The sequence below is a fragment of the Oryzias latipes genome, chromosome 3 (assembly GCF_053564925.1).
Source record: "Oryzias latipes strain Hd-rR chromosome 3, Olatipes_Hd-rR_3.1".
In the NCBI taxonomy this organism is placed as follows: Eukaryota; Metazoa; Chordata; class Actinopteri; order Beloniformes; family Adrianichthyidae; genus Oryzias; species Oryzias latipes.
Window position 1 is genome coordinate 42,683,973 of NC_136239.1, and position 27,832 is coordinate 42,711,804.

At 50.3% G+C, this 27,832-nt stretch overlaps 1 protein-coding gene across 2 annotated transcripts; it reads left to right on the plus strand.

The window, feature by feature from the left end:
* The first annotated feature begins 483 nt into the window (after positions 1-483).
* On the plus strand, positions 484-27,807 carry arnt2 (aryl-hydrocarbon receptor nuclear translocator 2). Of its 2 annotated transcripts, none has more exons than XM_078944822.1 (19): positions 484-884; positions 4,483-4,594; positions 5,347-5,394; positions 5,501-5,714; positions 6,894-7,107; positions 7,559-7,661; positions 7,737-7,802; positions 7,917-8,002; positions 8,468-8,544; positions 8,623-8,757; positions 8,833-8,907; positions 9,238-9,389; positions 9,511-9,583; positions 16,915-17,038; positions 17,112-17,214; positions 17,288-17,426; positions 18,224-18,374; positions 26,775-26,920; positions 26,985-27,807. In XM_078944822.1, exons 1-19 carry the CDS (start codon positions 854-856, stop codon positions 27,081-27,083), a joined length of 2,148 nt encoding a protein of 715 aa, XP_078800948.1. In that variant the 5' UTR covers positions 484-853; the 3' UTR covers positions 27,084-27,807. The 2 variants fall into 2 exon arrangements, with proteins under 2 accessions (XP_078800948.1, XP_078800949.1); XM_078944823.1 differs by lacking the exon at positions 484-884 and adding an exon at positions 4,372-4,398.
* The last annotated feature ends 25 nt before the right edge of the window (positions 27,808-27,832 follow it).

Sequence of the window (27,832 nt, forward strand, 5' to 3'; positions counted from 1 at the left end):
AGTCACGGTGTGATGATGCCACAGCCCCCTCCCACTGTTCACTGGAAGAGATGACTCAGCAGAAATCCTGCGTGGGAACCTCAGGAGCGTCTGCAGCTCCGCTCATGCAGAGGAGGTCCACATCCTTCATCGTCTGCTCCTCCTCATCTTCATCACACCCCCTCTCTCTAACCTGCTCCTGCTGCAGGGGGGCGGGGGGCTCTGCAGCTGTCAGCGTGGGAGCGCTGCCCCCCCCAAATCTGCCTCGGATCACAGCAGAGTTCTGGAGGAAGGTCCATTCTGCAGCCCCCCCCCCCCCCTCCCCCCAGCGGCACGCGCAGAGAAACGACTTCTTATCTATAGCTGACGGGGGGGGGGCTGGTCAGCTGAGAGCCAGATGGGGGAGTGACTGTTACCCCGGTAACACAGCCCCCCCCCCGCCAAAAAAATGAAGAAGAAGAAAGAAAAAAGTAAGTTAAAAAAATCCGCAAGTTTCAGGCGGGGGGGAGGTAGTGGGGGGAGGGGGGCTTCATGGACCTGTTCATTCTGTCTTCATTTGGACCCTCAGACCGTCCGGAACCTCAGGCGTGAGGCGGATGGAGCAGCTCCTCGCTGACCCCCCCTCTCCCTCATTCAAAGTCTCGCGGTGTTTCCGGCCATATCTCGCATCTCATTAAGTCAGTCTCGCATTTGTTCCCGGTCCAGATTAACCCTTCGGTCCTGTTTGGAACTCAGGGGGGTTCGGGACGCTGGGTTCGGCTTCTTCCTGTCCGGGTCAACGGATGTGAGTTGGAATCCGAACCGAGCCTTGGAGCCGATCCGGACAGAAGCGGGTCCATTGTGCGTCACCTCTCCTCGCAGCCGTTCAGCGAACATGGCAACCCCCGCCGCCGTCAACCCGTCCGGTAAGTCCGCGGGCTGTGCACGGGCCTGCGTGTGTGGGAGCGTGGACCGGACCGGACCGAGCCGGGGTCTCGGCTGCAGCGCTGCCTGAATACCCTTCCCCCACCGCGCAGAGCCACCGCGGCTCCTCCTCCTCCTCCCGGTCCAGTTCGACTCAACCGAACTTCAATTCTTTTTGTCACACAAAGGTTCCCGTTTGCCCCGGTACCGCCGGCCCGGCCCATCCCGGTCGTTCTGTTTTACCCCCCTCCTCCCCCCAGAAACACAAAGAGTTCCTGCTCCGTCCGGGCCTTCAGGCCCGAAACCGTACGGACGCGACCGGAACCGCGCGAGCGTTCGCCGGTGCCAACCGAACACGCCTCAGCTCTGGCGGCCTGGCATGAAAGCTAACCAGTCCGGCATCAGATCGGGTTTACCAGAAATGGGTTAGGGAAAACCGGTACCGGTTCCCGTTTGCTGCGTCACACGTGCACGCGCACACCCTAGTGAGAACTGGAAAACCGTTATTTAGTCAATGACTGACTCTGCGGTGACCATGGTTACGCCTTCCTGCCAGCTGTGGCCCCTGACAGGTTCTCTCAGCCCGGTTCTGGACCTGCGACCCCCCCCCCCCCCCCCCCCCCCCCCCCGAACAGAAAAGTTCTGTGAATGGAGACGGTGACTGCCATGACTATCACAAATGAAGCACTTTAAAGCGTTTGAAACCTGGCAACCTTTAGGCAGAAACATGGAGATGTGGCTCTTAAACCAGCTTTAGTCTAAATGTAAACATTTACATCTGTTAACTGTTTCAACTCAGAACACGTGTGTTCTCTATCACGTGTTAAACCGAAGCATGTTCTCCATCACACACATTAAACCAAAGCATGTTCTCCATCAAACGTGCTAAAACAAAGCGTGTTCTCCATCACACGCTTTAAACTGAGGTGTGTTCTCCATCACACGTGTTAAACCGAAGCGTGTTCTCCATAAACCATATTAAAACAAAGCGTGTTCTCCATCACACGTGTTAAACTGAGGTGTGTTCTCCATCACACGCGTTAAACTGAGGCGTGTTCTCCATAACACACGTTAAACCCAAGCATGTTCTCCATCACAGGTATTATACCAAAGCGTGTTCTCCATCACACACGGGTTAAACTGAGGCGTGTTCTCATCACACACGTTAAACCCAAGCATGTTCTCCATCACACGCTTTAAACTGAAGCGTGTTCTCCATCACATGTGTTAAACCGAAGCGTGTTCTCCATAACACATGTTAAAACCAAGCGTGTTCTCCATCACACGTGTTAAACTGAGGTGTGTTCTCCATCACACACGGGTTAAACTGAGGCGTGTTCTCCATCACACACGTTGAACTCAAGCATGTTTTCCATCACACGTGTTAAACCAAAGCATGTTCTCCATCACACGTGATAAACTGAGGCGTGTTCTACATCACACACGGGTTAAACTGAGGTGTGTTCTCCATCACACGTGTTAAACCAAAGCGTGTTCTCCATCACACGTGTTAAACCAAAGCGTGTTCTCCATCACACGTGTTAAACTGATGCGTGTTCTCCATCACACGTGTTAAAACCAAAGCGTGTTGTCCATCACACGTGTTAAACATAGGTGTGTTGTCCATCACACACGTGTTAAACTGAGGCGTGTTTTCCATCACACATGTTAAACCAAAGCGTGTTCTCCATCACACGTGTTAAACCAAAGCGTGTTCTCCATCACAGGTGCTAAAACAAAGCGTGTTCTCCATCACACGCTTTAAACTGAGGCGTGTTCTCCATCACACGTGTTAAACCAAAGCGTGTTCTCATCACACGTGTTAAACTGAGGTGTGTTCTCCATCCCACATGTTAAACTGAGGCGTGTTCTCCATCACACACGTTAAACCGAAGCTTGTTCTCCATCACGCGCTTTAAACTGAGGCGTGTTCTCCATCACACGTGTTAAACCGAAGCTTGTTCTCCATCACGCGCTTTAAACTGAGGCGTGTTCTCCATCACACGTGTTAAACCAAAGCGTGTTCTCCATCACACGCTTTAAACTGAGGCGTGTTCTCCATCACAGGTGCTAAAACAAAGCGTGTTCTCCATCACACGCTTTAAACTGAGGCGTGTTCTCCATCACACGTGTTAAACCAAAGCGTGTTCTCATCACACCTGTTAAACTGAGGTGTGTTCTCCATCCCACATGTTAAACTGAGGCGTGTTCTCCATCACACACGTTAAACCGAAGCTTGTTCTCCATCACGCGCTTTAAACTGAGGCGTTCTCCATCACACATGTTAAACCGAAGCGTGTTCTCCATCACACGTATTAAACCAAAGCGTGTTCTCCATCACACGTATTAAACCAAAGCGTGTTCTCCATCACAGGTGTTAAACTGAGGTGTGTTCTCCATCACACGGGTTAAACTGAGGCGTGTTCTCCATCACACACGTTAAACTCAAGCATGTTCTCCATCACACATGTTAAACCGAAGCGTGTTCTCCATCACACGTATTAAACCAAAGCGTGTTCTCCATCACAGGTGTTAAACTGAGGTGTGTTCTCCATCACACGGGTTAAACTGAGGCGTGTTCTCCATCACACACGTTAAACTCAAGCATGTTCTCCATCACACGTGTTAAACCAAAGCGTGTTCTCCATCACACGTGTTAAACCAAAGCGTGTTCTCCATCACAGGTGTTAAACCAAAGCTTGTTCTCCATCACACGCTTTAAACTGAGGCGTGTTCTCCATCACACCTGTTAAACCGAAGCATGTTCTCCATAACATATGTTAAAACCAAGCGTGTTCTCCATCACACGTGTTAAACTGAGGTGTGTTCTCCATTACACGGGTTAAACTGAGGCGTGTTCTCCATCACACACGTTAAACCCAAGCATGTTCTCCATCACACGTGTTAAACTGAGGCGTGTTCTCCATCACACACGTGTTAAGCTGAGGCGTGTTCTCCATCACACACGTGTTAAGCTGAGGCGTGTTCTCCATCACACACGGGTTAAACTGAGGCGTGTTCTCCATCACACACGGGTTAAACTGAGGCGTGTTCTCCATCACACGTGTTAAACCAAAGCGTGTTCTCCATCACACGCTTTGGTTTATCCATAAACTCTCACGTCCGTTCAGGATTGGAGAACCGTTAAACTTTTCTGAAACTCCAGTCGTTTCAGCAAAGTTTCTGCAAACATAAAATATAAAAACGTAACTATTCAGGCGTGTAAAAACAAAAGTCTCGTGACGATAACGTGTAGAAAGGTCGGCGTAGTTTCTGTGGGGGTGGGGTGACCAGCCGAGCTCGTGTTCTCAGTGAACCTGACATTCTTCTGAGACCAGAGGATGCTGTTAATCATTAAGCCCAAGTCTGCTGCCATGGCAACAGCCTCGTCCAATCCGAGCAGCCGAATGAAGACGGGGCTGAGGAGCCGCTTCTGTAGAATGAAGGTCACACAGGGTAGAAGTGAAGACCCGCTCAGCAGAAGCAACGACCTCCGACCTCCCAAACCCACTGCCTGTAAGACAGAGATGAGGGGGTGGGCCCGCCTCCTCTCCGTGGACATGGTTCTGGTCAAACCTTTGGTTCTGCTGTGTCATCCAGAAATGGGGAGTGAATTGCCGGGGGCCGTGGCGATGCCAGGAGCAGTGGGGTCCGGCCAGGTGAGGATGGGCGGAGCAGCACCAGGCCGAGGGGGGAAGAGGAGGTCAGCGGGGTGAGTGCTTTTGTTGTTGACACATTCATCACAGCCTTTCAAAATAAAAGCTTTCCTTAGCTCAATAAATTTATTAACGACATTATTTAAATACCCATGATGCAATTCACAGAGGCTTAAAAGGTAGTGATGGGGGGGGGTCCAGCAGCAGGGGATGAGGTAATGCCCCACGAGGTGTCCGAGACGATGGACACTGCTTATGGTCACTTACTAAAGAAATATGACATCAATCCGTTATTCTTGCTATTTTAAAGTTTAAATGGTTTTTACCTGGAAAACACTACGTGCTACACTGTTGATACGTTGTCATAGTAACCGAGGACTAAAACCTCATTTCAGAGGAAAGTCCTCCTTTTCCCGCTGTTTTCTGTCCAGATGATGGAGAAACTAAGTTTCCCAGATCGCTTTTATTGAAGAAACATCCACCAATAACTGATCAATAAAAAAAAAAACTATTAATTTATACTGTTAGTCATAAATGTGTTTATGAACATGAGATTCCGTTGCTACGGTTACTTACTGGTGTTTAGGCCAGAGCATCAATACAGAACTTCCAGGCTAAAGACACCTTTGAGCCAATCAGGATCCAGCGTCCGTCCGGACTGTGGCGCCGCTGAATTAACGTTGTTGTTAATGTTGCTGAAGAAGCCGTCGCTCCAAACTGGAAGATGCTGCGCAGTCGTCTGCAGCAGAGGGCGCTGCCGGCCTCCGTCTGGGTTTCATCGGTTCTGACTCGTGTTTCTGTCCCTCAGAATGGACTTTGACGATGAGGATGGGGAGGGGCCCAGCAAGTTTTCCAGGTGAGACTGCAGATCCGGTTCTGGTTCTTCCTGGAGCGCTCAGTAGCGGTTTTGGTTCTGGGGGTAATGGGGTCACTTCCCCTTTGACCCCCTCCTGCTGTTTCAGAGAGAACCACAGTGAGATCGAGCGGCGCCGGCGCAACAAGATGACCCAGTACATCACAGAGCTGTCAGACATGGTTCCGACCTGCAGCGCCTTGGCCCGGAAACCGGACAAGCTGACCATCCTGCGAATGGCCGTCTCCCATATGAAGTCCATGAGGGGCACCGGCAACACCTCCACGGACGGGGCCTACAAGCCCTCCTTCCTCACAGAGCAGGTAGATGCTAACCGGGGCTGATGGGGTCTCAGGACCTGGAACGGGTCTGGAAGGGGCCTGGAACAGGCCTGGAACGGGTCTGGAACGGGCCTGGAACGGGCCTGGAACGGGCCTGGAACGGGTCTGGAACGGGCCTGGAACGGGCCAGGAACGGGCCTGGAACGGGCCTGGAACGGGCCTGGAACGGGTCTGGAACGGATCTGGAACGGGCCTGGAACGGGCCTGGAACGTGCCTGGAACGGGCCTGGAACGGGCCTGGAACGGGTCTGGAACGGATCTGGAACGGGCCTGGAACGGGCCTGGAACGTGCCTGGAACGGGTCTGGAACGGATCTGGAACGGGCCTGGAACGGGCCTGGAACGTGCCTGGAACGGGCCTGGAACGGGCCTGGAACGGGCCTGGAACGGGCCTGGAACGGGCATGGAACGGGTCTGGAACGGGCCTGGAACGGGCCTGGAACGGGTCTGGAACGGGCCTGGAACGGGCCTGGAACGGGCCTGGAACGGGTCTGGAACGGGCCAGGAACGGGCCTGGAACGGGCCTGGAACGGGCCTGGAACGGGCCTGGAACGGGCCTGGAAAGGGCCTGGAACGGGCCTGGAACGGGCCTGGAACGGGCCTGGAACGGGTCTGGAACGGGCCAGGAACGGGCCTGGAACGGGCCTGGAACGGGCCTGGAACGGGCCTGGAACGGGTCTGGAACGGGCCTGGAACGGGCCTGGAACGGGTCTGGAACGGGCCTGGAACGGGCCTGGAACGGGCCTGGAACGGGCCTGGAACGGGTCTGGAACGGGCCTGGAACGGGTCTGGAACGGGCCTGGAATGGGTCTGGAATGGGTGGAGTCTTCTTCTGGCAGCTGAAAGACTTTCCTCTGTGATGAAACAAATCCAAACCAGAGATTAGAACTTCAGCCGCTCCTCAGACCCAATCGTCACACGAATACCTAGAGGATGGGTTTCATGTTGAACAGAACTTTAAGATTCTGACAGCAGAAGTCCCTGATGGATCCGGTTCAGACCCACGTGGATCCGTTCCAGACCCTGGTGGTTCCGGTTCAGACCCTGGTGTTTCCGGTTCAGACCCTGGTGGTTCCGGTTCAGACCCTGGTGGTTCCGGTTCAGACCCTGGTGGTCCCGGTTCTGGTACAGTTTTTCTTTCACGATTCTCGTTCCCCCGCAGGAGTTGAAGCACCTCATTCTGGAGGCGGCGGACGGCTTCCTGTTTGTGGTGGCGGCAGAAACAGGACGGGTGATCTATGTGTCGGACTCTGTGACCCCGGTTCTGAACCATCCCCAGTCTGAGTGGTTTGGCAGCACCCTGTATGAGCAGGTCCACCCGGACGACGTGGACAAACTGAGGGAGCAGCTGAGCACATCGGAGAACTCCATGACAGGTGGGTTCCTCTGGTTAGATGGTACCGTTCTGGTTCTGACCGTGGACTTTAGACTCCTTTATCAGGTTTTAAGCACAAAGGATCTAAAGTCCTCCTAACAGGTTCAGTCCTCCAAACGGGTCTAGGGGGACACAGACTGTGAAGCCAGGAAGTGAACCCCAAACCAACTGGGGGGGTTCCTTCTGCATCCATTCAGCTACTGCCCCCCCCCCCATATTTCTGATCAGAAAGTCTTCAGAGGTTGGATTATGAATGTGTGGCCCCGCCCACACCCACAGTTACCTTAGCGAAGAGGAGGGGCTTAAGTAAACAAAAGCAACCAAAGCGCTTCCTCAAAGCTGCCACTGGAGGGCAGCAGCACTCTGACTGACGGTCCCAGAGGAAGTTCTGGAGGGCCGGGTCACCGTCTGCACCGGTTCCTCAGCTCACCAGGTCTGTCTCTGCCGGACAGGGCGCATCCTGGACCTGAAGACGGGCACGGTGAAGAAGGAGGGCCAGCAGTCCTCCATGAGGATGTGCATGGGATCCCGGCGCTCCTTCATCTGCCGCATGAGGTCAGCCTCTGGCTCCGCCCCTTACTCATGTCACAGGTGTGCTGCTGTGGGTTTCTGATGTTGGCGTGTGTGCAGGTGTGGCAGTGCCCCCCTGGACCACATCTCCCTGAACCGTCTGTCCAACATGAGGAAGAGATACAGGTAAAGAGGAGTGAGGCCGCAGAAAGAACTCACCCCCCCCGGCAGGAGCTCCTCTGTGTGGGGGGGGGCTCTCAGGTGGCTCACTAAACCAGATGGCACACATGTTCTCCGCAGGAATGGCCTGGGACCGTCCAAGGAGGGGGAGGCCCAGTACTCTGTGGTTCACTGCACCGGATACATCAAAGCCTGGCCCCCTGCAGGTATGACCCCCCCCTGCCAGAGTTCTGCTGCTGCTTTATAGAGCTTTGTTTAGCACCAGAAGACATGACTGACCTCCTGACCCACCATGAACCCCCCCACCTCTCCACTCATCCGGATCAGGTCTAGAGTCCAAAGCAGGAGGAGGGAGCTGCATTCAGCTTCTATGCTCCACAGATCTAGATCAGACTTCCAGAAAGCTGAAACATTAAAACCGGATTCAAGATCCACTGGATCTCTGCTGCATTTGATCCACTTGTACTCAGTCTACACCCAACATTACTGAAAACCTTCATCTTTATTTTTTATTTAAACTTTCGAGGGCCGGAGTCTTCAGCCCACTGAGGCTGCTTCTGTGGGCGATCTGGGGGGGGGGGGGGGGGCGCACCTCCCCCTGATCGTCTGAGCTTGAGGTAACTTGTGGCGAGCGCCCCCTCCCCCCCAGTTGATGCGTCTGTGTCTGCCAGGAATGACCATCCCAGAGGAGGACACGGAGGCGGGGCAGACTGGGAAGTACTGCCTGGTGGCCATCGGGAGGCTGCAGGTGAGAGGGGCTCTCTTCAAGGGGGGGCTTTTGTGTGGCGGGTCTGTCCTCTGTGTGACCTGCTGTCCCCCCTCCCAGGTGACCAGCTCCCCCGTCTCCATGGACATGAACGGACTGTCTGTCCCCACCGAGTTCCTGTCGCGTCACAACTCTGACGGCGTCATCACCTTTGTGGACCCCCGGTGCATCAACGTCATCGGTTACCAGCCCCAGGTCGGTGCCCCCCCCCCACAGTCTTGCAGGTTTCTCCTGTCACGGCTGAAAGTCACGGCTGGGTTTGTCCTGCAGGACCTGCTGGGTAAAGACATCCTGGAATTCTGCCACCCTGAAGACCAGAGCCACCTGAGAGAGAGCTTCCAGCAGGTGAGAGCTCTGCAGCAGGAACCCTGGTTTCTATGGCGACGGGGCCAAACTACGGCCCCCAGACCGGTGATCCACAGCTGAGCAAAAGTCACACAGAGACTCCTTCATTCTCTCATCAGAGGCGTCTGCCCCTGGATGGGGCACAAAGCAGAAAAAACGTCTTTTGGTCGTCAGAAGATGAACTTTGATTATGTTGGACTCATAAGACCCGCTTCAGAACCACAGTCGAACCTCAGTGTCCCCTTCAGGCTGGCAGCATCACGTCTGAAGGCTCTTCATGCCCGGCTCCTGTCAGAACTGAACCGATCCGGTCCTTCTGCTCCTCTGCAGGTGGTGAAGCTGAAGGGTCAGGTTCTGTCCGTCATGTATCGCTTCCGCATGAAGAACCGGGACTGGATGCTGATCCGAACCAGCAGCTTCACCTTCCAGAACCCGTACTCTGATGAGATCGAGTACATCATCTGCACCAACACCAACGTCAAGTCAGTGCTGAGGGGGGGCAGTGGAACGGGTTGGGGGGGCTGCTGAGTGTTTTGGGGATGGGGGGGTTGGAGGTCTGCTGGCCGTTGGGGGCTGCTCACTGTGAGTATGTGTGTGTTTCAGGCAGTTGCAGCAGCAGCAGGCGGAGCTGGAGGTGCAGCAGAGGGACGGCCTGACGGCCTACGACCTCTCCCAGGTAGGTCCAGCTGTGAACTCAAATGGGGTCAGAACGACCGCTTCAACTCAAACCCAAAGGCTTTTCATCTGCTCAGAACCGCAACCTGCTCTGCTGTTGTGGACAGGAAGTACTCCACCTTCTCCACCTCTGCTCCCTGGAAGCTTACCTTTCCGTTACTTCAGTTACACACAGATACTCCGTCTTACTGCAGTTGATCTTCACCTCACCTGTTCCGAGCAAACCTCCACCTCTCTAGATTCTACTCCACCTTTCTAGATTCTCCTCCACCTCTCTAGATTCTACTCCACCTTTCTAGATTCTCCTCCACCACTCTAGATTCTACTCCACCTCTCCTCCACCTCCAGATTCTCTTCCACCTCTCCAGATTATCCACTTTTCTAGATTCTCGTCCACCTTTCTAGATTCTCCTTCACCTCTCCAGATTCTCCTCCACCTCTCTAGATTTTCTTCCACCTCTATAGATTTTCCTCCACCTTTATATTCTCCTCCACCTCTCCAGATTCTCCTCCACGTCTCCAAATTCTCCTTCACCTGTCAAAATTCTACTCCACCTCTCCAGATTCTACTCCACCTTTCCAGATTCTCCTCCACATCTCTAGATTCTCCTCCACCTTTCTGGATTCTCTTCCAGCTCTCCAGATTCTCGTCCACCTTTCTGGATTCTCCTCCACCTCCAGATTCTCCTCCACCTCTCCAGATTATCCTCCACCTTTCTAGATTCCCCTCCTCCTCTCTAGATTCTCCTCCACCTCTCCAGATTCTACTCCACCTTTCTAGATTCTCCTCCACCTCTCCAGATTCTCCTCCACCTCTCCAGATTCTCCTCCACCTTTCTGGATTCTCCTCCACCTCCAGATTCTCCTCCACCTCTCCAGATTCTCCTCCACCTTTCTAGATTCCCCTCTCTAGATTCTCCTCCACCTCTCCAGATTCTACTCCACCTTTTCAGATTCTCCTCCACCTTTCTGGATTCTCCTCCACCTCTCCAGATTCTCCTCCACCTTTCTAGATTTCCCTCCACCTCTCAAGATTCTCTTCCACCTTTCTAGATTCTCCTCCACCTCTCCAGATTCTCCTCCACCTTTCTGGATTCTTCTCCACCTCTAGATTCTCCTCCACCTCTCCAGATTCTCCTCCACCTCTCCAGATTCTCCTCCACCTTTCTGGATTCTCCTCCACCTCTAGTTTCTCCTCCACCTCTCCAGATTCTCCTCCACCTCTAGATTCTCCTCCACCTCTCCAGATTCTCATCCACCACTCTAGATTCTACTCCACCTCTCCAGATTATACTCCACCCTTCTAGAATCTCCTCCACGTCTCCAGATTCTCCTCCATCTTTCTAGATTCTCCTCCACCTCTCCAGATTCTCCTCCACCTTTCTAGATTTTCCTCCACCTTTTCAGATTCTCCTCCACCTTTCTGGATTCTCCTCCACCTCTCCAGATTCTCCTCCACCTTTCTAGATTTCCCTCCACCTCTCAAGATTCTCTTCCACCTTTCTAGATTCGCCTCCACCTCTCCAGATTCTCTTCCACCTTTCTAGATTCTCCTCCACCTCTCCAGATTCTACTTCACCTCTCCAGATTCTCTTCCACCTTTCTGGATTCTCCTCCACCTCCAGATTCCCCTCCTCCTCTCTAGATTCTCCTCCACCTCTCCAGATTCCCTTCCTCCTCTCTAGATTCTCCTCCACCTCTCCAGATTCTACTCCACCTTTCTAGATTCTCCTCCACCACTCTAGATTCTCCTCCACCTCTCCAGATTCTCCTCCACTTTTCTAGATTTCCCTCCACCTCTCCAGATTCTCCTCCACCTTTCTAGAATCTCCTCCACCTCTCCAGATCCTCCTCCACCTTTTTAGATTCCCCTCCTCCTCTCTAGATTCTCCTCCACCTCTCCAGATTCTACTCCACCTTTCTAGATTCTCCTCCACCTCTCCAGATTCTCCTCCACCACTCTAGATTCTCCTCCACCTCTCCAGATTCTCCTCCACCTTTCTAGATTTCCCTCCACTTCTCCAGATTCTACTCCACCTTTCTAGAATCTCCTCCACCTTTCTAGATTCTCCTCCACCTCTCCAGATCCTCCTCCACCTTTTTAGATTCCCATCCTCTCTAGATTCTCCTCCACCTCTCCAGATTCTACTCCACCTTTCTGGATTCTCCTCCACCTCTAGATTCTCCTCCACCTCTCCAGATTCTCCTCCACCTCTCCAGATTCTCCTCCACCTTTCTGGATTCTCCTCCACCTCTAGTTTCTCCTCCACCTCTCCAGATTCTCCTCCACCTCTAGATTCTCCTCCACCTCTCCAGATTCTCATCCACCACTCTAGATTCTACTCCACCTCTCCAGATTCTCCTCCACCTTTCTAGATTCTCCTCCACCTCTCCAGATTCTCCTCCACCTTTCTGGATTCTCCTCCACCTCTCCAGATTCTCCTCCACCTTTCTGGATTCTCCTCCACCTCTAGATTCTCCTCCACCTCTCCAGATTCTCCTCCACCTCTCCAGATTCTCCTCCACCTTTCTGGATTCTCCTCCACCTCTAGTTTCTCCTCCACCTCTCCAGATTCTCCTCCACCTCTAGATTCTCCTCCACCTCTCCAGATTCTCATCCACCACTCTAGATTCTACTCCACCTCTCCAGATTCTCCTCCACCTTTCTAGATTTTCCTCCACCTTTTCAGATTCTCCTCCACCTTTCTGGATTGTCCTCCACCTCTCCAGATTCTCCTCCACCTTTCTAGATTTCCCTCCACCTCTCCAGATTCCCTTCCACCTTTCTAGATTCTCCTCCACCTCTCCAGATTCTCCTCCACCTCCAGATTCTCCTCCACCTCTCCAGATCCTCCTCCATCTTTTTAGATTCCCCTCCTCCTCTCTAGATTCTCCTCCACCTCTCCAGATTCTACTCCACCTCTCTAGATTCTCCTCCACCTCTCCAGATTCTCCACCACCACTCTAGATTCTCCTCCACCTCTCCAGATTCTCCTCCACCTTTCTAGATTTCCCTCCACCTCTCCAGATTCTCCTCCACCTTTCTAGAATCTCCTCCACCTCTCCAGATCCTCCTCCACCTTTTTAGATTCCCCTCCTCCTCTTTAGATTCTCCTCCACCTCTCCAGATTCTACTCCACCTTTCTAGATTCTCCTCCACCTCTCCAGATTCTCCTCCACCACTCTAGATTCTCCTCCACCTCTCCAGATTCTCCTCCACCTTTCTAGATTTCCCTCCACCTTTCTAGAATCTCCTCCACCTCTCCAGATTCTCCTCCACCTCTCCAGATTCTCCTCCACCTCTCCAGATTCTCCTCCATCTCTAGATTCTTCTCCCCCTCTCCAGATTCTCCTCCACCTCTCCAGATTCTCCTCCACCTTTCTAGATTTCCCTCCACCTCTCCAGATTCTCTTCCACCTTTCTAGATTCTCCTCCACCTCTCCAGATTCTCTTCCACTTTCTGGATTCTCCTCCACCTCTCCAGATTCTCCTCCACCTTTCTGGATTCTCCTCCACCTCTAGATTCTCCTCCACCTCTCCAGATTCTCCTCCACCTCTCCAGATTCTCCTCCACCTTTCTGGATTCTCCTCCACCTCTAGTTTCTCCTCCACCTCTCCAGATTCTCCTCCACCTCTAGATTCTCCTCCACCTCTCCAGATTCTCATCCACCACTCTAGATTCTACTCCACCTCTCCAGATTCTCCTCCACCTTTCTAGATTTTCCTCCACCTTTTCAGATTCTCCTCCACCTTTCTGGATTGTCCTCCACCTCTCCAGATTCTCCTCCACCTTTCTAGATTTCCCTCCACCTCTCCAGATTTCCTTCCACCTTTCTAGATTCTCCTCCACCTCTCCAGATTCTCCTCCACCTCCAGATTCTCCTCCACCTCTCCAGATCCTCCTCCATCTTTTTAGATTCCCCTCCTCCTCTCTAGATTCTCCTCCACCTCTCCAGATTCTACTCCACCTCTCTAGATTCTCCTCCACCTCTCCAGATTCTCCACCACCACTCTAGATTCTCCTCCACCTCTCCAGATTCTCCTCCACCTTTCTAGATTTCCCTCCACCTCTCCAGATTCTCCTCCACCTTTCTAGAATCTCCTCCACCTCTCCAGATCCTCCTCCACCTTTTTAGATTCCCCTCCTCCTCTTTAGATTCTCCTCCACCTCTCCAGATTCTACTCCACCTTTCTAGATTCTCCTCCACCTCTCCAGATTCTCCTCCACCACTCTAGATTCTCCTCCACCTCTCCAGATTCTCCTCCACCTTTCTAGATTTCCCTCCACCTTTCTAGAATCTCCTCCACCTCTCCAGATTCTCCTCCACCTCTCCAGATTCTCCTCCACCTCTCCAGATTCTCCTCCATCTCTAGATTCTTCTCCCCCTCTCCAGATTCTCCTCCACCTCTCCAGATTCTCCTCCACCTCTCCAGATTCTCCTCCACCTTTCTAGATTTCCCTCCACCTCTCCAGATTCTCTTCCACCTTTCTAGATTCTCCTCCACCTCTCCAGATTCTCTTCCACTTTCTAGATTCTCCTCCACCTCTCCAGATTTTACTCCACCTCTCCAGATTCTCTTCCAGCTTTCTGGATTCTCCTCCACCTCCAGATTCTCCTCCACCTCTAGATTCTCCTCCACCTCTAGATTCTCCTCCCCCTCTCCAGATTCTCCTCCACCTCTCCAGATTCTCCTCCACCTCTAGTTTCTCCTCCACCTCTCCAGATTCTACTCCACCCCTCCAGATTCTACTCCACCCCTCCAGATTCTACTCCACCTTTCTAGATTCTCCTCCACCTCTAGATTCTCCTCCACCTCTCCAGATTTTCCTCCACCTTTCTATATTCTCCTCCACCTCTCCAGATTCTCCTCCACCTTTCTAGATTCCCCTCCACCTCTCCAGATTCTACTCCACCTCTCCAGATTCTCCTCCACCACTCTAGATTCTACTGCACCCCTCCAGATTCTACTCCACCCCTCCAGATTCTACTCCACCTTTCTAGATTCTGCTCCACCTCTCCAGATTCTCCTCCACCTTTCTAGATTTCCCTCCACCTCTCCAGATTCTCCTCCACCTTTTTAGAATCTCCTCCACCCCTCCAGATCCTCCTCCACCTTTTTAGATTCCCCTCCTCCTCTCTAGATTCTCCTCCACCTCTCCAGATTCTCTTCCACCTTTCTGGATTCTCCTCCACCTCTCCAGATTCTCCTCCACCTTTCTGGATTCTCCTCCACCTCTCCAGATTCTCCTCCACCTCTAGATTCTCCTCCCCCTCTCCAGATTCTCCTCCACCTTTCTGGATTCTCCTCCACCTCTCCAGATTCTCCTCCACCTCTAGATTCTCCTCCACCTCTAGATTCTCCTCCCCCTCTCCAGATTCTCCTCCACCTCTACAGATTCTCCTCCACCTTTCTAGATTTCCCTCCACCTTTCCAGATTGTCTTCCACCTTTCTATATTCTCCTCCACCTCTCCAGATTCTCTTCCACCTTTCTAGATTCTCCTCCACCTCTCCAGATTCTACTCCACCTCTCCAGATTCTCTTCCACTTTTCTGGATTCTCCTCCACCTCCAGATTCTACTCCACCTCTCCAGATTCTCCTCCACCTTTCTGGATTCTCATCCACCTTTCTGGATTCTCATCCACCTCTAGATTCTCCTCCACCTCTCCAGATTCTCTTCCACCTCTCCAGATTCTCCTCCACCTTTCTGGATTCTCCTCCACCTCTCCAGATTCTCCTCCACCTTTCTGGATTCTCCTCCACCTCCAGATTCTCCTCCACCTCTCTAGATTCTCCTGCACCTCTAGATTCTACTCCACCTCTCCAGATTCTCCTCCACCTTTCTAGATTCTCCTCCACCTCTCCAGATTCTCCTCCACCTTTCTGGATTCTCCTCCACCTCTCCAGATTCTCCTCCACCTTTCTGGATTCTCATCCACCTTTCTGGATTCTCATCCACCTCTAGATTCTCCTCCACCTCTCCAGATTCTCCTCCACCTCTCCAGATTCTCCTCCACCTTTCTGGATTCTCCTCCACCTCTCCAGATTCTCCTCCACCTTTCTTGATTCTCCTCCACCTCTCCAGATTCTCCTCCACCTCTCCAGATTTTCCTCCACCTCTAGTTTCTCCTCCACCTCTCCAGATTCTCTTCCACCTCTCCAGATTCTCCTCCACCTTTCTAGATTCTCCTCCACCTCTCCAGATTCTCCTCCACCTTTTTTAGATTCTCCTCCACCTCTCCAGATTCTCCTCCACCTTTCTGGATTCTCTTCCACCTCTCCAGATTCTCTTCCACCTCTCCAGGTTCTCCTCCACCTTTCTGGATTCTCCTCCACCTCTAGTTTCTCCTCCACCTCTCCAGATTCTCCTCCACCTCTAGATTCTCCTCCACCTCTAGATTCTCCTCCACCTCTCCAGATTCTCCTCCACCTCTCCAGATTCTCCTCCACCTTTCCAGATTCTCCTCCACCTCTCCAGATCCTCCTCCACCTTTTTAGATTCCCCTCCTCCTCTCTAGATTCTCCTCCACCTCTCCAGATTCTCCTCCACCTTTCTGGATTCTCCTCCACCTCTCCAGATTCTCCTCCACCTTTCTGGATTCTCCTCCACCTCTCCAGATTCTCCTCCACCTCTAGATTCTCCTCCACCTCTAGATTCTCCTCCCCCTCTCCAGATTCTCCTCCACCTTTCTGGATTCTCCTCCACCTCTCCAGATTCTCCTCCACCTCTAGATTCTCCTCCACCTCTAGATTCTCCTCCCCCTCTCCAGATTCTCCTCCACCTCTCCAGATTCTCCTCCACCTTTCTAGATTTCCCTCCACCTTTCCAGATTCTCTTCCACCTTTCTATATTCTCCTCCACCTCTCTAGATTCTCTTCCACCTTTCTAGATTCTCCTCCACCTCTCCAGATTCTACTCCACCTCTCCAGATTCTCTTCCACTTTTCTGGATTCTCCTCCACCTCCAGATTCTCCTCCACCTCTCTAGATTCTCCTCCACCTCTCCAGATTCTCCTCCACCACTCTAGATTCTACTCCACCCCTCCAGATTTTACTCCACCCCTCCAGATTCTACTCCACCTTTCTAGATACTCCTCCACCTCTCTAGATTCTCCTGCACCTCTAGATTCTACTCCACCTCTCCAGATTCTCCTCCGCCTTTCTAGTTTCTCCTCCACCTCTCCAGATTCTCCTTCACTTTTCTAGATACTTTGTGGTCAAACAGAAGCAGCTTAACCCTCAGAAACGCTGGTGTCAGAGGAAATGTTTGGAACCACAGCGAGGAGGAGGAGCATAGAGTGTCCATAAACAAGTCCCTCCCACCCTCAGGTACCTGTGGCAGGTGTGAGCGGGGGAGTCCACGAGGCGGGCAAAACCATTGACAAGACAGAGTCGCTCTTCTCCCAGGAGAGAGACCCTCGCTTTGCTGAAATGTACAGCGCCATCTCTGGCTGTAAGCTGCACCTCACCCCCCGCAGAGCTCTGGTTCTGGTGTCGCCGGCGCTGACCCGTTTGTTTGTACGCAGCAACAGAGAAGAAGATGATGGTTCCGTCCTCCACCGCTGGAGGACAGCAGATCTACTCCCAGAGTTCTCCGTTCCAGCAGGGACACTCTGGGAAGAACTTCAGGTAAAACCTCTAACCCGTCAGAACCAGAACCAGTGCCAGAGCCCCACCTTCACTTCGTGTGTTTGTTGTTCAGTTCCTCTGTGGTCCATGTTCCTGGAGTCAACGACATCCAACCATCAGGTTCCTCCACCCAGAACCTGGCTCAGATCTCCAGACAGCTGAACCCCGGACAGGTGTCGTGGTCGGGGAACCGGCCGCCCTTTTCTGGACAGGTAACACGTGCACACACATGCACGCGCGCACGTCCTGGGACAGACTACGTCGTCTCAAAAAGAATCAGATTCCATACAGATGTTGGATGAACAGATTAGGATTGTAATCGCTGGAATGAGACGGTCCGTAGACGCCGTGATGAAGACCACACTTCTCCATGGGGGGGGGGTCATAGGTCTGTAGCATGTGGGGTAAATTATTCTGGAAGTTTGTCATAGAAGCTGTCAGTTCTCCCTTCAGTCACCAGCAGGGGGCAGTGTGAGGCTACGTTCACACCAAACGCCAGTGACGCCGCCCCTCTTTTGACTCGTGTGACTTTCACTGCCGGACAAAACATTATTCATAAACCGGTTGACCCCTCCGCGTGTGGGAGGAGCCTCATGGTCATCTCTGAGGCTCCGCCTATGTCTGCTTGTGGGTACCGTCATCCTAGAGACGGCCTCAGCAGCGTATCTGCCACGAAAGCAAACATCTGAACTTTTGTAAAGATGGACAAGCAGATTATTGATAGAAAATGAAAGAGTTTAGCCGATCACCAGTGGGCGTGTCTTTTAGCCTGGGGCGGGGCTGGCAGTGCAGACTCCTAACTTTGTGATGTCATAATGTGAGGAACTGCTGGTTTTTGTGGGTTGGGAGGGGCTGGTTTTTGGAGGAATACTCAGAAATGAATGGATCAAATTCCATGTTTATAGTGAGGAATGAACATAAAACCCTTGAAAGCTCAGGAAGTGGATTTGGCAGAGACCCTTTAAGCCCGAACCCAACAGGAAGATCTCAATCTCTGTGTGTCCATCAGTCCAGCAAGGCCCAGTCCAGTCCCTTTGGTATTGGTTCCAGCCACAGTTACCAGACGGACCCCGCCTCCTACAGCCCCCTGTCGTCTCCGGCCACCTCCTCCCCCAGCGGCAACGCCTACTCCGGCCTGACAAACCGCAGCACCGGCTTTGGTAAGCCTCTCCTCCTTCACCATTTAGAATAGAAGAATAGAATCGGATAGAATGCCTTTATTGTCACTAAACACAGGCGCATGCAGTGAAATGAAAGCCGCTCACTGTTCAGTGCAAACATGCATGAGAGAAGCAATCTCACAAAAATGATAAGATAGAATAATTTCACAAGAATGAAGAGCACAATTTACAAAAGAACAAAATGTACAATAGAATAGAAATTTCTGCAGAGAGGTAGTTAAAAAAACAGTTATGCCCATGATGGCAGAGATATATTGTACTTAATATATTGGACATGATGAGATGCGCATAGTGAGAGAGAGAGACATGGGGGGGGGGGGGGGGGTGGAGCTGTCAGTGCATGTGGGAGTTCAGGATGGTTATGGCTTTGGGGAAAAACTGATTTTAAGGCGGTTTGTCCTTGATCTGATGCACCTGTAGCGCCTTCCTGGGGGCAGCAGGTCAAACAGTCCAGAGCCAGGGGGGGGGATGTCTTTTACGATCTTCCCAGCTTTGCTAAGACAGCAGGAAGAGTAGATGTCCGACAGGGTGGGGAGGGGGGAGCCGATGATCCTCTGAACCGCTTTGACTACCCTCTGCAGTCTCTCCCTGTCCTCCATGGTGCAGCTGCCGTACCACACTGTAATGCAGTACGTCAGAAGGCTTTCAATGGACGTACGGTAGAAGGTTGTCAGCAGGCTGGGGTCCAGGTTGTGCTTCCTGAGGACCCGCAGAAAGTGGAATCTCTGCTGATGACCTCTGAGATGTTTTCTGTCCTGGAGATGTTGGAGAATACGACTCCCAGAAACCTGAAGGTGTGGACCCTCTCCACAGGGGGGAGCTGGGTCGGAGCTGTGCCTCCTGAAGTCCACCGTGATCTCTTTGGTTTTCTTGGTGTTCAGAGCTAAGTTGTTGTCTGAACACCAAGCTGCCAGCTTCAGGACCCCCTCCCTGTAGGCTGCCTCGTCTCCCGTTGAACACTGTGGTGTCATCAGCAAACTTCACGATGAGGTTGCTGTCGTGCTGCGGACTGCAGTCGTGGGTGTAGAGGCAGTACAGATGGGGCCCCAGCCTCACAGCCCTGTGGGGAGCCAGGTGGGGCCCCAGCCTCACAGCCTGGGGCCGGTCAGTGAGGAAGACCTTTATCCAGGCACATGTGAGGGGGGGCAGGCCTATAGTGTCCAGTTTCCTGATCAGTATGTCAGGATGATTGTGTTGAAGGCAGAGCTGTGGTCCACACAGACCATCCGGACTCTGCTGCTCCTCCAGGTGGCTCAGCAGCATGCAGGGCTAAGGCCATGAAATCCTCTGTAGACCGGTTTGTGCGCTATGCAAACTGGTGGGGGTCGAGGTCAGGGGGGAGGTGGTCACTGATGTGCCGGAGGACCAGTCTCTCGAAGCACTTCATGATAACTGGAGTGAGCGCCACGATGGTAGTCGTTGAGGCTGGAGATGGGGGATTTCTTCAGCACTGGGATGATGGTGGCAGATTTCAGGCAGGAGGGTATCACTGCCTGGGCCAGGGAGAGGTTGAAGATCTCTGTGAAGATGGGGGGGGGGGGGGGGGGGGGCTGAGGGGCACATGCTCTGAGACCTTATCCAGGAACCCCGTCTGGGCCAGCCGCCTTTCTGGGGTTCACTGATGGGAGCGCCTTCCTGACGTGGTCCTCCGTCACAGTGAGCGGCGTGACTGGAGAGGCGGAGCTGGATGGGATTGGGGGTGGGGGGTGGGGGTGGGGCGGCGGAGTTCTGTTGTTTTGGAGCTTCAAAGCGTGTAAAGTAGGTATTCAGCTCCTGCTACGGTCTGTAGTTACCTTATGGAAGCGATTCTGCAGCATAATTCAAAATAAAAGTCAAAACCAGAAATGCTTTTTCCTTTTCAAAATGAAGCTGCATCAAACGACTCAAAATGAAAAATCAATCCTTCAAAATGCTTTTTCATGTTCTACTTAAAAACCGCTGATTCTGTGTCATAATTAAAGGAAAATGCAGAGAGGGGATTGCATTTGCATAAACACATCCACCCTGTGAACATTGTGGCAATAATCATTTAGAACAAGCATTTCCAGAGGGGAGGGGGGGCGATGACATCACTGCTTTCTCCGTGTGTCCGACACACCAGGAGCAGCTTTGTGTTGGTTGTGAACTTCTGATGAGTTTACTCAGCTCCTCAGGACTACATAGCAGCATGTCCGCCTTCAGCCGTCCTCCTGACGCACCGCCGACACGCTTTTGTCTCCGGACCGCCAGCTGCCTTCATGGCGGAGCCTGAAGCTCCCGATCATCATCGCTGATCTTTTATTTTGCTCATCAGTCCAGCACGAAAACACATCAACGAAAGGTGTGTATTTTTGTTTATATACATAAAACATATATAGCAAATATATATATATATATATATATATATAGATATAGATAGCAAGATAAAAGATTTTTCTAAATAAAAGATAGTTCAGACTAATAATACAGGTACTACAGTATTGAATACTTCTTCTTCCATTCATTTTCTTAACCCGCTCTATCGCTGCTATAACCCGCGTGCGGTTCCGTCATCCTTGTTCTGGGTCAGAGCGCCCCGACTATCGTGTCATCCTGCTGCTATGATGACCGTGTTTAGCGCTCTTTGTGTAGAACAGACTGAGGAGCGCTGCAGAGATATGAACAGGTGAACAGGTAGAGAGGCGGGGGAGGGGCTTTGGCATTAAACTGTCAGAGATGGAAACACGGCGTCAGATTCAGACGCAGCTTTCCCTGCGGGAGTTGAAGCAGAGACTTTCTCTGGGATGATTTTATGAACTCAAACATGGAAACATGATTACCAAGGGTTACTCTTCAAAATAATAAACCTGATCTCCACATTCTCAGTGTCTACCATGCATTGATGTAGACAGACATCTCTCCATGCAGCGATCAGACCATAACTTTAGCTGGTAGCTCCGCCCACACATGACTGCGGTATCGGGCTTTAAAGAACACAATTTTACTAAGAGGCGGGGCGGGGCGGTGCACCCCCCCAACAACAGGTTAGATGACAGAGGCCATTAGGCGTCTCTACCAGGTGTGTTCACGGAGCTTCAGTACATAAGAATCCAACAGCCACCCAGCCTTAACGTAGTCCGCTATTATATATTCATGAGGGAAAAAACCCGCCGAACAGACCCTAAAACCGCCCAAATTATGCAAACCCGCCCAAAGCCATTTTTACCCGCAAATTTAGACCCAAAACCGCCCAATCTGGCAACACTGGCCTCACACTGATTTAGCTGTTCGATGACATCAGCAGATGGCAGATTTCCCTGCACTAAACATTTGCTGGTCGGACCAACACTCACTCAGCGTGAAGCTGCAGGAGACTATCTTCCAAATGTGCTTTTATTACAGTTATGATTATTATTAAGGGCCTGCTCCATCATATATTTATTTTAAATATGTGGGAATTCCATCAGTCTTTATTTTGTTCTGGACACCTCTGGAAACACAAATTCAAATGATGGTTTCTCAGATCGCAGCAGCATTTCCGCCTTCAGCGATGATGATCGGGAGCTTCAGGCTCCGCCATGAAGGCAGCTGGCGGTCCGGAGACAAAAGCGTGTCGGCGGTGCGTCAGGAGGACGGCTGAAGGCGGACATGCTGCTATGTAGTCCTGAGGAGCTGAGTAAACTCATCAGAAGTTCACAACCAACACAAAGCTGCTCCTGGTGTGTCTGACACACGGAGAAAGCAGTGATGTCATCGCCCCCCCTCCCCTCTGGAAATGCTTGTTCTAAATGATTATTGCCACAATGTTCACAGGGTGGATGTGTTTATGCAAATGCAATCCCCTCTCTGCATTTTCCTTTAATTATGACACAGAATCAGCGGTTTTTAAGTAGAACATGAAAAAGCATTTTGAAGGATTGATTTTTCATTTTGAGTCGTTTGATGCAGCTTCATTTTGAAAAGGAAAAAGCATTTCTGTGAATCCATTTTAATGATCAAATTAGACGTTTCTTTTTTTTCTTCTTCAATATTTTATTTTCGTTTTCAAGTGCACAAAATCAAACAAGCAAAACAAACAGTTCAGGTTCTCCTTAGACCTTTACAGAACAGAATGTACAAATACACATAAATAAATATTGGCCAGTGACATTCTATTCAATATTTATTTACAGGCCGTCCAAACAGGACATAAAGAGAAGAAAGAACAATGCAGTCCCAACACAGAGCTAAATCATTGTAACTTTCTGTAAGTCCTTTAGAAATGGCGTCCAGAGTTTCTTGTGGACATTAACTGAGGCGGTCCTGACATGCTGAGTTTTCTCCATGAGGATGACAGACAGCATGTCAGTGAGCCGTAGATTTCTACTCTTTCTGCAGTCATCAACCCAAGTTCTGGTGGCTGCTGCATTCCAGTCGGTACTTCTGGGACGTAGGCAGCCAAAAATGGCGAGCTCTGCATCGGGTGGAATTAAGCAACCATAGGCTTTGGAATACCAGTCAAATATTCTGTTCCAGAAGCCGGCCAATGAGGGACAAGACCAGGAAGCATGAGCCAATGAGCCTTCAGAGATTTGACATGTATCCCACATGGGAGTAACTGAAGGATGTATTTTAGTGGAGCCGATGGATGATCTGAAATTGTATGAGTTGGTGTCTGCTGTTAACAGAACACCAGTGAACCTTGGAGAAACACTTTCCCCACATGGATTCTGGGATTTCTATGCCCAACTCCTCACTCCAAGCATTTTTCATGTTTGTTGATGTCACTCTGGTGCGGCCATCAAATAAATGAACTATTCCAGAAGCCAAATGTCTGGACTTTTGAAAATGTCATAAAGATCATGTTCAGCTGGAAGATCTTGAAATCGTTTCATTTGGGACTGCAGGTCTAATTTGTAAGTAGCTGTAAAAGTGTGAATTAGTAATGTTAAAGTTTTGTTTAAGTTGATTAAATGATGCAAATTAGTTATCTATGTATAAATCTTCAAGCTTAGACAAACCCTCTCATTCCATTCCTGATATAATCTGTCATCCCAAGGAGGCAGAAGAGAGTGATTATGGCATTTTGGTGACTGAACACAAACGTCCAGCAAAGAAGGAAAGCTTCTAATTTGATTTAAAATGCGCACTGATTGTTTTAGGACAAAACCCAGTTTCTGAGAGACTCCGCCCTCTCCAGTTTGGAGAAGAGCAAAGCCTGTAAACTCCGCCGGCCTCCATCTAAACCACAGCGGAGTGGTGGGACCAAAGGCAGAACATCAATGCTCTGACATCAGCAGACCAGTAATAGTGTTTGAATTCCGCTAGGAACCTCCTTCCAACTTGGATTTTGGCAAATGCGACTTTGAGATTCGAGCATTTTTATTATTCCAGATCTAAGAAGTGATTGAGTCCAACTCCTTAAAGGAGGCTGAGAGGTAAATATGGAGATTCTGGCATAGAAACAAGAATCATTTTTATAGAGTTTATTGGGCCGATCGTGGACTCAATACAAACCAGACACTTCTAACTGAATTCTGCTGCACATTTACCAGAGAACCTTTTGAAAATGAAATGTCAAAAACCATTTTCCTGATCATTTGAATTAAGTGACAGAATAAGAAGTGTTGAGAAGGAAATGAAAAAGCATTTTGGTGGAATGCTTTTTCATTTTGAGTCAAAAAATACAGCTTCATTTTGAAAATGAAAAAGCATTTTGGGTTTGGACTTTTCTTTTGAATTATGCTGCAGAATGGCTTCCATATTACTGTAGTTGGTGATGTCATGTATGGCCTTCCACACCTCCCACGTGTTGTTGGACAGATGGGACTCTACGGTCCTCCTGTGGTCCATCTCAGCTTTTCTGACCCCCTTCCTCGGGGCAGCTCAGTCCAGAGCTCTGTCGCCTGACCGGAAGGCAGCATCACGGGCTTTGGTGGTCATCCAGGGTTTCTGGTTAGGGAAAACCCGGATGCTTTTGTCCACAGTCACATTTCCCATGCAGAACTTGGTGTGGTCCAGCACCGTGCTCGTGTGTGTTTCCAGCTCCTGGTGTTGAAACACATCCCCGTCCGTCTGCTCAAAGCAGTCTGGTAATCTGCTGAGTGCATCGTCAGGCCCGCTCGTTATAGTAGAGGCTCGGCTTCACCGTCTCTGTCTGCAAGAAGTGTGATTGGCTGAAAGGTTCGGTGACACAGAGCTCCGCCTCTGGCTGTCCATCATGTCAGGTGGAGATTCTAAAGCAGGGGTTCTCAAAGTGCGGCCTAGAGGCCAATCGAGGCCCGCAGGAATATTTTTGTGGCCCTCAATAAAAGGGAGCCAGAGCAGGTTCCATCAAGGGAAAATGTGTTGGCGAGGAGAAACGGCGTTTTCAAGCTAAGTGGACAAATGTTGGCTTTGTTTTACCTCATGGATAAGGTCATGTCCCTCATATACAAGCAGGTGAATTCAATGCTCAAAGAATTAAGACTAAATCCTCACTATGTTACAAATCATAGAAACTATCACAGATTTACCGTTGAGGAGCTCAACAATAAGGAGGCTGTGCTGCACAGCAGATGTTCACAGAAATGACTACAGAAGCTGGTAGCTACGCTGTGGTTCTGGAAGTTCTGGAAGCGGTCCGGCGTAGGAAGACCTTTAGTGATGGGGAGTTTGTTAAAGAACATATGCTGAAAGGAGCTGACATTGTTTGTCCAGAGAGAAAGAAAAAGTTAGAAGAAATAAGTCTGTAAAATTTTTGATTTTTGATTTGATTTGAAATGGTTTATTTCAAGCAATTAAGTAGAAATAATACACAAAAGCAATATAATCATCAGTTATACATTCATACAGTAACTAATCATACTTAGGATAATTAGACATATTAATAAATATTGCTTGAAAGGAAGTGGAAGGAAGCGAACTTATATAATCCCACCCCGTTATACTATAACCATTTTAGTACATGATTTATCAATATCCGGTTCCTAGGTTTTATCAGACAGAATTAAAAATCATAAGGTATCGATAAAGCACATGACAAAGATGAATTACTTAAGTATTACGTCAAAAATAACTATTTTAGAAATCAACATGGCAAATGCAGATCAGTCATCTGAAATATATGCAGATTATGTTACTTATAAAGGTCATTCATATGAATAAAACATAATACTATATCAGTAAAGCAGACAACACTGTTTCAGGAATTCTCATAGCAAAATTTCATCAAGTATCAAAAGTTAAAAACATGTGCAAAGTTATGCTACATTAGGAAAGATTTATGAATCAATTTATCAATTTTTGGAGAAAGTGAAGTAATATCATTACAAGTCAATCAATTTAACAATTTTCAATAAGTGATTAATCATTTGTTTTACTTTTTTTAATATTTTTTTTGTATTTTTATTTTTTATAATAAAGTAATGCTGTAGGGGAAAAATAAAAAGGGTCCATAACTGTCGATTGTCCAAGGTTGGTATTTCTTCTTTTACTGATAACAGCCAATTTTCTGGGTTTAAACAGAGTTTATAGTTCTCTTCCATGTTATGTCTGCAGACATTAGATTCAGGTCCATATCCTTCTTCAGCTGATATCAGCGACGATGAAAGTTGAGGTCTAGTTGTCTGCAGGTCAGAACTCTGCTGTTATTCAGGTTACATCAGACATACAGAGAAAGTGATGAATCCACGTGTCATATTTCTTGAAATTATTTGGCTCTTTGGTTTATTACTCCACGTTGTTTCAGACGACCGTGATCAAGCACTTCTCAAAGTCCTTCATAGTGTTCACGACCAGAACCTTGGCCCGGTCCTCTGGACCGAGCGGTTTGACGTAAATCCTGCAGCCTTTAACCCAAGTGTTCTCAATCTGCTTACGCTTCCTGAGAAGCCGTGCATGTTTTGAGATTTGTGCATTCCTTCTGGTCAGATGGTCGTTCAGATAAACAGCAGAACCTTTCAGTTGTTCCCTTTGGGTCATCAAAGCTAGCTTGTGTTTGTGATTGTTTGTCCAGAGAGAAAGAAAAAGTTAGAAGAAATAAGTCTGTAAAATGACACGATTACTAGACGAGTAGAAGATCTGAACAGCAACCTCTGGAAACATCTGGAGGTTCTGGTTAACTGTACCAATGACACTTAGTTATTAAAGTTATAAAAAATACGTTTTCTGTTTATCCATTTTTTCACCAAAATTGGCGTCCGGTCTAAAGTCCGGTTCTTAATTTGGCCCTCTGTTACAAAAACTTTGAGAACCCCTGTCCTAAAGGAGGTTCAGGGTCCTCTAGAGATGACCAGCAGAGGGCGCTCTGCCCGAACAGCTGTGTTAGCTCGGGAAGAAAGAGGGTTCTGGGGAAGGACCGGCCCGTGGCTGCATCCATCCTCAGAGCTTCCTGCCCTGTGCTGCTGCTGTTGGTCCTCTGAGGATCTGGACCCCCTTCAGGTCTGGCCGTCTCTCCTGCAGATGTGTCGGCGGACAGCAGTCAGAGTGGGGGCCAGTTCCAGGGCCGGCCCAGCGAGGTCTGGTCCCAGTGGCAGAACCAGCACCATTCCCAGCCAGCCGGGGAGCAGCATTCGCACACCAACCCCAGCCAGACAGAAGTCTTCCAGGTGAGCTGCTGGGGGCGGGGCTGAGCGGTGAGGGCGGGGCTGACGTGTCTCCTGGTCTTCACAGGACATGCTGCCCATGGCTGGAGACCCCACGCAGGGAGCCGCCAACTACAACATCGAGGACTTTGCAGACCTGGGCATGTTCCCCAACTTCTCAGAGTAGCTCCGCCTCCTCCACGCTGCAACCACGGCCTCCGTTGCTCTAGATCACAGGAAGGCCTCATCTCCGTCAGGAGAACAAAGACCAAGATCTGCTCGTCATCCAGCAACAGAGAGGCACTTATTGGTGGGGAGGGGGGGTATTTTTCTTCCAGCAGGCCGTCTCCTCGTCTTCATGGTTGACCTGAGAACCTGCTGGAACCCAGAAACGTCAACCAGAACCCTTTCTGGTCCGTCTCAGGTCTTCAGAGGAAGTGTTTGAATGTTCTTCAGTTTGGGAGGGGGTCTCTGAGCTGCCCCCTGTCTCCTCCTCCGTCTTGTGTGTTCATCAACGTCAATGTTTGTTCAGATGCAGTGTTCTTCACTCTCCTCACCGTCTGCGGGGACGGACTCTGGCTCAGACTCTGAGGTCTGAGACCTGATGAGGTCTGATGAGGTCTGAGGCTGAACCTCGTTCTGCTGAAGACCAGACGATGTTCAGATCTTCTCTGAGCTTCAGTCCATCTTCTGTGTTTCTGGTTCAGACCATTCCGATCCGGTTCTGTACCACAACCAGACCGGGCTCTGTCCTTTGAGAGGGGCCAGTTCTGCTGTAAATATGTCTTTGTTCTGGTGTTCTGTCAGTGCTCGTTAAGCTGTCTGTACTTAGTTAGCTGGTTAGCAGCACCTGTAGGAGGGGCTTCAGTGTGACCAACCGTGATTGTGACAATAAACCTTCATCCTGCAGACCCTCCTCTTCCTCAGTGAACCTCT

What these genes read in the sequence shown, in the direction of transcription:
- arnt2 (XM_078944822.1), top strand. Translation starts at nt 854, where the DNA reads ATGGCAACCCCCGCCGCCGTCAACCCGTCCG. An exon ending in ATCGGAGAACTCCATGACAG is followed by an intron (nt 7,108 to 7,558) that starts GTGGGTTCCTCT and finishes TCTGCCGGACAG; the next exon opens with GGCGCATCCTGGACCTGAAG. An exon ending in AACATGAGGAAGAGATACAG is followed by an intron (nt 7,803 to 7,916) that starts GTAAAGAGGAGT and finishes TGTTCTCCGCAG; the next exon opens with GAATGGCCTGGGACCGTCCA.